Raw genomic sequence first — 11,881 nt, forward strand, 5'->3', positions numbered from 1 at the left:
AAGATTTCACTCAAACTGGCCTTGGTAACACAGGGCTTCACCATTTAATCACACATTGAAGGCCTTCCTTCCCTCCTTGGTTGTCTTCATTCTCTTGACCCTTCCCCAAAGGCAGAAGCAAGGATGATATTTTGGGGCCTCTGTGGTCTTCGGAGTCAGTCCATCTCCAGCTATAACAAGCCACTCCCATCCCTCCCTTTCTGGAGCTGGGGATCAGCTGAAAGGAGAAAAAACCTCAGTCCCTTCATGGGGAGAGATGGGGTCGGAAGGTGCGCGGACGGATCATCATGGTGACTTTCTTCAGGGAGTAGTAATCAGTGTCTTTCCACGTGTACCACACAATGCCGTCTGGCCCCAGGATCTTGCGGTTTTTTGTGGAGTACCTGCCCCCCTATGACAGAAAGAAGGAGAATGTGAGGCATAGGAGACACTCAGAAGTGGTAGACTAGTCATTTGAAACCAGAACCTCCAATGCACTGGGGAGTATATATCTTAGGGACCCCTGCTGCTTCAGCCATAAGGGAGTTGGTGCTCTTTACTAGTGCTGGGAGCGCATCCAGCACTATACAAACACTCCCTGGCATCTGGAATCATCTCCCACCAGACACTGAAGGCCTGGAAATTGGCATTCAAGGTTGTAGAACCTGGATTGTTTTCACTGGATGATAATTTATTGACAGGATCAGCAATGAAAACACTCAGGCACGAAATCCGCATGAACAGAATTCAGCCGGGATTTCCCTCCCTTTCAGTGTGCACTGGCCCATCTACCCAAGAGAAAAGGTGAGGTTGCCTGCATGCAGAAGAAAGCTCTATATTCTACTATGTCTGTAGGACAAAAAAAATTAGAGTTAGCTTGAGCTGGGTTAAAGAAATATGTATTTGTGTTGTAGCAAGAGGCCCTGCCTAGCGAGTAGAAGGAAGGTCTTAAAAAGAATGAATTATAAGGCCAAAAGAAATGATGTAAGAAGGATGAATTGTTCAAAGACTAGCTGGTGAAATAAGGAGAAATGTCTAAAAAGAAGACCTCTGATGGATGGGGTGACTGCAGTTGCTTTTCAATAAAACAAAGAGAATGTCTCTTCAAAGGAGTCAACATAGACCTTCCCACCTTACATACCAATGGTATTTCCTATGTGAACCAAGGTGTAATGAAAGAGATGCTGATGAGCCGGAAAGAGGGGCAGCGATAAGGAGAAAATACTTGGGAGAAAGAAGGTTGTAAATATTATCTGGATTTAGATGAACTGTCTCGAACTGTTTTTAGCTGAAGTCAGTAATTGGCAATGACATCACGTTTTTGTCAAAGGGTATAAAAAGCAAACTCTTCAAGGGTCCTTTGCTAATTCCTGCCTGACCACGTTGGAGCTGACCAACATGGGTCTAAGCACCGCTGGGTTTAACCCGTTTCTAAGTATCTTGATCAAATGCTTATAAATGTTTTGTTACTTTTTGGATGTAGTAAATTGCTTATTAGTAAGGCTACGATTTTATCATGGAGGTCACGGAATTGGTGACTTCCAGAGATCTCCATGACTTCAGCCCTCGGTGGCTAAGAGCTGCAGGGCCCTCCCGCTGCCTGTCATGGTTCGAAACTCAGGGGGCTCAGCTGCCCAGCAGCTCCCAGCTGCCACAAGTAGTGGCAGGTGGAGGTGGGGGTAGAAACGGCAGCTCTCCATTTTGTCACACATATTTTTAGTAACAGTCATGGACAGCTCATGGGCTTCCATGAATTTTTCTTTATTGCCCATGACCCATCCTTGACTTTTACTAAAAATATGTGTGACAAATCTTAGCCTTCCTTATTAGTTAGGCATGTTTAGAGCAATTGTACAAGATACAATTGTACCATTTGGCCTTGGGATTTAATAAAGGAATGTATGGTTAAATTTGTGTTTGGTGGTTTCTCATATTAATATTAATAACTTCAAATATTATTAATAATTCCAGCAATATCTTTCAAGGAACTCAAGGTATCTCAAAGCAATGAGGTAGCACCCTGTAGTGCTGTGGTTGGGCAGGCAAAGAGGAGCTGCTATTATATGCTGAACAACAGGGTCCATGCAGCCTCGCACATGATGTAGCAGTGCCTATGTCCATAGGTGGCCACCATACCTTGTAGTACACTCCATTGAGGTTGGAGAAGAAGCACTGATGATACCACCAGCCTCCGTGGGAGATCTCGGCACAGATGTTCCCCGTGTCGGGCGTGCTGAAACTCCTCTTGTTGTGGTACCATGCAAATGAATCCTCTACTGTCCCACTGAAGCCATCCACATGCAGGCGGTAATAATTTGCCTCATCCTCAATGCTGCAAACAAGAGGAAACAGGCTGAATTGTCTCCTGGGGGTTTCTATATCTCCTTTCCAAGCTGGGCATTGTGAGCTTTATTCTTGCAGTGCATCCATTTGCATCCAGTTATCTAGGCTGGGCATGCTCACTGTAACCGCATCTTGCCAGCTCAGGGTCCAACCCCCGCTCTCCCCTGGGGAAGATGTGAGTCAGCCCTGGCTTAATTCAAGTCTGCTTCTCAGAGGCTTGGGGTGGGTGGCCTGAGAACCTAGAGCCAAGATCAAGGACTAATGCCCAGTGTTGTTTTTGCTGTTCTTTAGGCAGTCCCTTTAATAATGTGGTTCTGTTTCTTTGTAAAGCTGACGCCCTGTTCTTCTCTCGGACTGAGCTGGAATCTCTTGGATTATCCCCTTGGGACGGAGGGGATAGAGTGGGGAATCAGCTGCTCAGCAGACTGATCGGTCTTTTTCTAAGGGTTTTGTTTTTCCAGTTTACCACCAGTTCATTTTAAATATCTCAGCCTCTGGGCTTGTCTAGATGACCCTCCCTGGGAGCTCTGACATCCTTAAGCAGAGAACATTGTACATTAACTAGGAAAAACCCGCTTTGTGTAGAATTATAGAATTACTGTGTGGACTAACATGCCCTAAACTTGATGAAACTAATGGGAACACCCATAGTTACATCACTGAGGATGGAAGTTTCTAAGGGATTTGGATCTGGCCTGACACCCCTATAGGGTGACCAGGTGTCCAGTTTTGGACCAGAACAGCCGGTCAAAAAGGTATCCTGGTGACTCTAGGGTTGGGAAGCTGCCAGTATGTCTGACTCCTGGCCTTAGGGGTGGCTGTGGGGGTTGCATGCTGCCCTGCCCCACGCCCGCAAGCGCAGCTCCTATTGGCTGGATCAGGGCAGGGAAGGAACTAGCACGACTCGCGAGCTATCGTAGCTTTCCTACTCAGATTTGAACCTTAGCGTTCATAAAATGAGAAGCTAGCATGAACCCTCTAAGCTTAATTATCAGCTTAGATCTGATATCGCTGCCACCAGCCAAGTGATTCCAGGGCTTGGCTCCCTCTCTGGTCTCCCAAAACCTTCTCTGGGGGACCCCAAGACTCAGAAGCCCTGAGTCTTACCACTTCTAGTAGTGAGATAAATTGGTTTGTTTTGTTTTTAAGACACTAAAAATCATTTGACTCTTTATTCAAAGTTGCAAACTGACAGACCTTTTTGCAAGACCCAGGTAATTAGTGCTGTTTGGCTTTGGGATTTAGCATTTAACCCTAAGGGAACTTGATTCTTTACAACATTAAAGTTTTTAAATAAAAAACCAAGTCATGGCTGCAATAGGGCAGTCAAAATCAGGAAAATAGGGAAAGATCTGAAGTCTTTGTTTGGTTGGTTGGTTTTTTGTAACAATAGCAGATAAGAGCTGTAGTGAAAGAATAAGAAATTAACAGTGACCCTCTGAAGCAACAGCAGAGGTGAGGTGCACAAACAAAAAGAAGCAATGTTAAAACCTGAGCCTTAAAATAGCTCTGTGTAATCAGACTGTCACTTTTATAAGGGTACATGAAAACTCTGTAAGAACAAACCAGTTACACCTTGTGGTAAAAATTAATATGGCTATGTTTTTTGAAAAGTTAAGGTATAGAAAGAATTGCATTTCCCTAGGACATGTGCAGTGTATATTGCAAAAAGGGTTTAAAAAAATGCAAAATGAATGTCGCTGAATTAAATCCTATTAGGCCTCAAAAGAGCCGCAATAGGCTGTGTTGTCTTTTCAGTTCCCGTGTGTTTAAGAAAGAGTTCTGAGCTCTGCTGATTGTTTGAATCCGGAAGCCAAGCCTGTGTTGATATCAAATTACCTAACTGAAAAGAAAGGTGAAGAACTGCCAGCAACAAAAAGAGCTGCAAATAAAGAACATTTCTGGTCAGCAACAGATGTGCCTACATAAAAGGCATGGTTACAATTCTTTAAGAGATGTGATGCTAGTATTTTTTATAAATAAATAATTTAATGTAGTAGGTACCCTGTAACAACTTTATATGTGATGATTTTTGGAAAATCCTTTAAAGGTAAATAGGTATTGATGCTCCTATTCATTGATGAATAAACTTAAGCTTAACACAGCAGGAAAACATACAAGCTTGGTCTGCTATATAAGAGGAAAACTTGAGGTACACACCCTCAGAATTTATAACTAAAAGTGGAAAATTTCCATAACCCTTAAAAAAGTAGAAGCCATTAAAACCTGGCCGCCTATAAACAAACACAACAAAGAAAAAAACACAGAAATATGGGGGAATTCCTCTGTTTTGCCTGCAATCAGCAAGGGTATTTGTAAAGAAAGGAATCTTTTAAGTAATATCAATGCACCAAGGGGTAGAAAAATGTTATTTGTGTCTTTCAGATATACCAAAGACTGTATAGGGCTAGCGTAGTGTTAATTCTTGGGGAAATTGTTTAAAAAAGTTTAGCAACCCACCAGAGACAACTGTAAATGTAAGGTAAGTACTGGTTACCAATAATCACATTTACTATTTGCCACAACACAGAAAACAGTCTAGAGCTTACGTAAGCACTGATTTAGCTGAGTTTCAATCAAGCTTGGCACTAGAATGGCAAACAGTTACCAATAATGAATACCCTAAGTTTTGAGTTTTTAATTTAATGGTAAAATGTGCTGGTATAAATAACAAATGTGTGCAGAGCTAGAGCACAGGCCCAAACACTCCCCAGTATTTCATACGTGGACTAAATAAGAAGTGACACTGGCGATTATAATCAGGTCCTAAAGGGGATATGTGGAGCAGGATTAGATTTATAAGTATAAAGAATGTAATGATTGGATTTCATCCGCTAACCACCCTTTTGAATAGCAGAAAAAAAAGACCCTCTGGAACTACAAGATTCCGTTTTCCCATATGCATTACAAATTGGGCCCTCCTTAACTCTTGTTTAAGATTTAGTTAGTAAGAGACAGGATCTCATTGTGTCTATGTTAATTAAATAAGAGAAACATTAAAGCCGTGTCTCAATGTAAAGTGTCTTGGTTACAATTGTAAAACTTACCAAGGTTAATTGGCAATGTTTTTTGTTTGATATAAATACTACTGTGTTGATTCTCAATCTATTTGTGTGACTGAGGAATGTATGCATCAGGAAAAGATAAGGTGTGAGGCCATTGTATATGCCAGAGTCAAGGGAGGTTGTTAAACTACGGACATCGCAGCGTGGATGCATGCTCACAGTGTAAGAAAGCACCCTCTCTGGCAAAGCCACATCACCTCAGGACCACGCAGAGTCAATTTTGACTCGAGAAAGACGTAGAGGAACAGCCGGCAATACCTACAATCATGCTGTCATAGGGTTGCCAAAGCAGACGACTACATAAAGCAAGGCCAAAAAGAAGCAGTAGTGAGCCTAGCGCCTGCTGCTGGTGGACATAAAACTGTGACTGCAGTTCCCTCAGTGAGGTTGTCAGAACCAGAGGGCCGCCCTGCTCCAACATGGCCTCTGGTGGTGCCTGTTCAGCTGCTGGTGCTTAAGGTTGGGGGTCCACAATGACAATTCTTTTATCCAGCAGCAAGTGTCGATAGCTCAACCTTTTATTTCAAATGCTGGTCTGCAGCCACATCCAGCCCACTCTCAAACTGGTGTTCCTGTCCTAGTATCCACTCATTCCCCAGACCTCACGGGAGGACCTTGTCTGTTAACACATATGGAACGTAATGACACCTGGAAGGGCTATAGGCAGTTCTTATATCCACTTGGGGTGAGCCCTGGCCAAGAAACAGGGGCGATCCGACAGGTAGCCCCCAGAACTCAGGCATTGGACATAGTGCTGGCGGCCAAAGGAGGGGCCTGTGCTTTCATTGGAAACAATATTGTCTGTTATACCTGATGATACCATGAGCTAATAGATCGCACTAGCACTTAGAACATCGCATATCTTCCTCATGAAAGCCGAGTCTTTATGGAAGTGGCTAAGTAACCTGTTCAATTCTCTGGCATGAAACTGGTTGTTTCAGGGAGCCTTAACTATCCTGTTTGAAACCTTAGTGATTTTTGTATGCTTTCAGTTAATTCCTGTTATTCCAGAATTGGTGTCACCCAGGTGACTGCCCCAAACAGAGTGCTAATATGATGATTTAAATATCACCATAAAAAAAAAAAGAACAATTGATTTGTGAACCAGTAATTTGGTCATGGCGGGAGCTGACCAAAAGGAGGATGGTGAAAGTAGAATTAATTATATCGTGAAATAAGAATGGATAAGAATTGTATGTACCTTAAGCAGAAATAAGAAATGTTGAAATACAGGTGCCAGGAAAAGAAACATTAGGCATAAACAAGGGTGCTAAGGCGAAACATTAACAGAGATCGGTAATAGTTAGTAAGGAAAAAGATATGCATGGCTAGCCCAGGTAAACTTATCAGATTCTGCTTCCTTTGTTATCTTGCTAAATGCTCCCCCTTTATCTGTATAAATAAGATAGTTGTGTGGCTTGTAGGTGCTCAAGTATCTGGGTGGTACTACAAGCTGCCCCGACCTCTCTGCTGGGAATGGCCTAAAATCAGTATATGCAAACCACCCTAGAAGAATATGTCTCTGGAGCGTGTACAATCTCGAGACTGTAGTAACCGTCCCCACTGTTTTCAGTCCTTCGCCTATGGAGTTGCATCAGTCCCGGGTCCCACAATGATCCATTCATAACTGAAATCCTAGAATGTAGGGCTGGGAAGGTGACCTGAAGAGGTCATAAAATCAGTCCCCTGTGGCCAGGCAAGGGACCAAGCAGACCATAGGCATCCCTTGGCAGGGATTTGTCCAACCTGTTTTTAAAAAACAACTTCAGTGATTGGGGATCCTACAACCTCTCTGGGAAGCATGTTTCCAGAGCTTAATTACCCCTATAGTTAGAAAGTTTTCCCTAATATTGAACCTAAATCTCCCTTGCTGCAGATTAGCCCAGATTCTTTCCTACCTTGGTGGCTGGAGAACAACTGGATCACACTCCACTTTACAACAGATCTTCCATACATTTGAAGACTCTTACCAGGTCCTGGCCCCCCAGTCTTTCTTTTTTCAACTGACTAAACAGGGCCCAGTTTTTTCAACCTTTCCTCATGCGTTCAGATTCTCTAAAACCATTGATCATTTTAGTTGCACTTCTCTGGACTCCCTCCAATTGTCCACACCTTTCTTTAAGATTGGGCGTGGCAGGAATTGGACACAAGTACGGTCAGCGAGGAGAGCCGCACCGTTTCTCCTTCGTGTCTTACATACAGGTCCAGATTAACAGCAGGGGCTTTAGGGCTGCAGGCCCGGGGCATCGGGCTAAGGAGGACCCCGCACAGCAGGACTCAGGCAGGCTGCCTGCATTGGCTATGGCCACATGCCACTCCTGAAGCGGCAGCTGCTGCACGTCTCTGTGGCCCCCGTGGGGAGGGGCAGGTGCTGCCAATGTGCTGCCCCCACCCGAGCACCGGTTCCTGGCCAATAGGAGCTGTGGGGTGGTGCTTGTGGGACACGGCCAGCGGCATGCAGACACGCTACCTCCGCCTCCCCTTAGGAGCACTCAAAGATGTTTCAGCAGCCAGCTGCTCCTTCCGGGAGTGGTATGGGCCAACGCATGCAAGGCAGCCTGCCTGAGCCCTGAATGTGCCGACTGGCTGGGAGCTGCCTGTAGTAAGTGCCTCCCCCGACCGGCATCCCTACAACCTCACACCCCATCCTGTTACCTCAACCTTCTGCCCTCCAGGTCCAGAAATCCCCTCCTGCAACCAAACTCCCTCCAAGAGCTTGTCGTAAACAGATAGCTAAGGGTTAATGTTTTCTTTACCTGTAAAGGGTTAACAAAGGGAACCAAACACCTGACCAGCGACCAATAGGAAACCGAGATTTTCAAAGCTAGGGAGGGAATGTTTGGGTCTGTGTCTTTGTCTGCTCTCAGCTATGAGAGGGATCTTTCTATTTCAAGCTTCTAATCTTCAGTTTCCAAGTTGTAAGTACAAAGGTAGAAAAATAATAGATGTTATTGTTTTTTTGTATTTACATGTGTAGTTGCTGGAATGTTTAAATTGATCTCTTTTTGAATAAGGCTGTTTATTCATTTTTTCTTTTAAGAATTGAACCTATGTATATTGTACCTTAAATACAGAGAACATTTTTATGTCTTTTTTCTTTCTTTTTTTATATAAAGTTTTCTTTTTAAGACTTGTTTGCGTTTTTCTCTCTGGGTAGGCTAAGGAACGAGGGGAGGGAAATTCTCTTTGTGTTAGATCTACGGAGGGTGAATCTTGCAGCACCAGGGAATGGTGGGAGGGGAAAGAGAGAGTAGAATCTTTTCTGTTTCCTTGTATTTGGTTGTCTCTTTGTGGAAGAAGAGAGACATGCTTCTTGTATTGTGATTAAAGAGGTTGCATCAGTAACTCTCAGGGTACCCAGAGAGGAATTCTGGTGGGAGAGAGGTGGGGGAAGTGGGTTATTTCCCTTTGTTGTAGACTCAGGGCATCTGGTCTTGGAGGTTCCCTAGGGAAGGTTTTGGGAGACCAGAGTGAGCCAAAACACTGGAATTTTTGGATGTGTGCAGCAATATCAGATCTAAGCTGGTAATTAAGCTTAGAGGGTTTCACGCAGGCACCCAGATTTCTGGACGCTAAGGTCGCAGATTTGGGAAGATGCTTATGATAAGCCTGCTTCCTCACTCTTCCTGCACCCCACACTGCTGCCCAGCCTGGACCCCGTCCTGCTCCCAAACTCCCTCTCAGAGAGAACTAATATAACAGCTGTCTTAAAGTAAGACGTAGGCTATTTGATTAACTGACTATATTCTACGTGTTTTAAAGACTGAAATGAACCACAGAACGGCTTTATTATTAAAAGACAGTTAGTAATGTGTTAATAGCCAATGCCATAATTGTGATCATTTTGTTTTAAATAGGAAAAAAGATTTGTATACAGAGGCCCACAAAATCAAAAAGCCCCAGGCCCACAGAGAGTCAGTCGAGCCTGCTTACATGTGCCACTCCTGTAATACACCCAGAATGATAATACCTTCTCACAACTGCATCCTATTTTACTCATATTCAATTTGCGACCCATTGCAGTATCTCCAAGCAACCTGATGCGGTCGCTGTATCTGTCTAGACAGCACAGTCTCACCCATTAGTGACTCAGAGGTAAGCAGAAAGGACGCCATTGGCCACTGAGACCCCTCCTTAAGCTGCAGTGATTGGACTGCTGCCTCACTGAGATTCTCTAGAAGAGACACATGCTTCATGCAGTGTGTTTCTGCACATGCATATCTGCAGGCTGTGGAGCCATACGTAATAACACAACACGCTGGACTCTCCAGTCAATTTCATTCCTAATAGGCGTCTTTCTTTAAATTGTCAGCTTGATTCTGCCCTCGGTCATACCAGCATAAATGAGGAGTAACTCTGTTGCCATCAGAACTGGTGCAGGACAGGATCAGACTCAGTCTCTGTGATCTATAAACCTCTCCACTGATAACATCGCAGAGTTATCTTGGCTGCAGAACCAGCAGAATAACTTTCCTCTGGGGTGCAAGGATGAAGATGGACAAGTTGTTGAAGACATCTCTGCAAGGCAGGCAGTCGGCCAATGTCAGTATAAGGTGGAGCTGAGTCAAGGTTCTGGCTCAGGATGATGTTGGTTCCTCACTAATGACGCTACTCGGAGACTCAAATCAGTGTTACGTCTCTCTCCTTGGCAGGTGAGGTTGGACGTCATCCAGCGGCGGCAGACGGCTCGGTCAACTTCACCCAGACGTGGAACGAGTACAAAGACGGCTTTGGGGATTAACAGCGAGTTCTGGCGGTAATGAGAACATCACAAGGTGACGAACCAAGGGGACTACTCTCTCCGCATTGATTTGGAAGACTGAACAACAAGCACAAGCACGCCTTCTACAGATCTTCAGGTAGGAGGGCATGGTGCCCTTCCCTGGGTTCCTGCTGCAGGCAGAGGGCCATCTTCTACAAGGCTTAGCGCTGAAATCCCTCTGGAATTGGTGCAAGTTGGGCCCAGAAGGCTGTGGGATTGGCCTTAAGTTATGGTTAGTTCCTGGTCATTTGCTTGATTCCCATAACAAGTGCCATGGAGAGTAAGGCCTCACTTCCTGTTCAGGTGTGTGTCGTTTGGCTTAGAACATACTGTAGAAACAAGCAATTGCCATAGTGGATCAGATCGGGGCCATCCATGCTGGTGTCCTGTTTCCAATAGCGACCGCCCCAGAGGCATTCCAGGAGGGCAAGAACTGCCTAGTGGACAAATATGAATAATGGCTCAGAGGGAAGTTCTACCTGACCCTCACCAGGGGACGCCTCCATTGCAGTGGGGAGGTGTGATTCGCAGACATACATGGTTACTTGCTTGGCTAGCACCTGAAAATAGCAGGGTGGCTGCAGGAGGGCCGGCTGCCTGAGTGCATGTCTAGGATGGCCGATGGGCGTATTCGGGTGGGAGAGAGAGGCTATCTATCTACCATGGCTGCACTGTGATAGATACTAGCTCAGCAGAGGTAGTGCGTGCATGCCTGCTGACGCTGGAAATCACACCTCCTGAGTGCATGCAGACATTACCCCTGGGGGTAATTTATGCCCTGAAGCCAAGCCACCTCATGCTTTTGGTCAGCAGGTCCACCAATCCCTGGGGCATGGAGCTGATCAAAGTCCATTGGAGTCATTGGAAAGACTCAGTTTGACCTTAGTGGGTAGGGTTGCCTACTTTCTAATCCAGAAAACCGAACACCCTTGCCCCGCCACTGCCCTGCCACTGCCCCCTTCCCTGAGGCCCCGCTCCTGCTCCTTCCCAAGGCCCTGCCCCCTGCTCACTCCATCCCCCCTCCTCTGCACTGCTCCTCTCCACCCTCTCACGTGCTCATTTCACTGCAAGGCTGAAACAGGCATAGTTCTTGTTTTGACAGCTGTGTTATGCTAAGTTCAGGGTTTATTTGTTTAGGACACTGGAGCTGGAGCAAATAGTCAAAAGGGTAATTTAAAAAAATGAAATTTCACAAAGGTTTTCATGATCTTCCTCTCGTCTTCCCATTTTTCGTGACCAGCTCCATGTTTTTTGTTCACTAAAGTTACTGTTATTTTATGTGTGGAATTAGGACTGTACATTACACAGCCCCAAGGAGTCCATTAAAGACCCACTTCTGAAGTCCAAATACAAATCCGTAGAGCAACACCACAGAAATGCACCTCTCCAGAAATCTATATCAATAATCTGTAGAAACTGACTCCCACATCTAGCATGCAGATACACACGTGTATCCAGTGTACACATCTAGCATGCACTAACACGTGTACTACCGCATGATTAAAATACAATTGTTGTTTAGTGCCTAGAGACCCAACTAAGATCAGGGTGGTAGGTGCTGGACATACACATAAAAACAGAGATCTGCAACGAAGAATTTGTAATGTCGCTAGACAAAGGTGCGGAGAAATGTATGATATTGTCAAAGTTAGACTCAGGACTCACAGTTGTCAGACCACTCTGTTTATTAGTGCAGCGCTCTGCTAATACACCCAGATATGTGAAGCCACCA

General features: G+C 44.9%; 1 protein-coding gene across 1 annotated transcript in view; it reads right to left on the reverse strand.

Moving 5' to 3' along the window:
• Positions 1-244: 244 nt before the first annotated feature.
• Positions 245-11,881, reverse strand: part of LOC142046531 (angiopoietin-related protein 7-like) — a 28,920-nt gene continuing 17,283 nt past the window's right edge. Inside the window, exons 5-6 of the mRNA XM_075063500.1 lie at positions 2,116-2,311; positions 245-391 (exon numbers count right to left, since the gene is read on the reverse strand). Of these exons, the coding sequence (XP_074919601.1) occupies positions 245-391; positions 2,116-2,311 (343 nt within the window). The remainder of the gene's footprint in view (positions 392-2,115; positions 2,312-11,881) is intronic.

Source organism: Chelonoidis abingdonii, chromosome 3, assembly GCF_003597395.2.
Source record: "Chelonoidis abingdonii isolate Lonesome George chromosome 3, CheloAbing_2.0, whole genome shotgun sequence".
NCBI lineage: Eukaryota > Metazoa > Chordata > Testudines > Testudinidae > Chelonoidis > Chelonoidis abingdonii.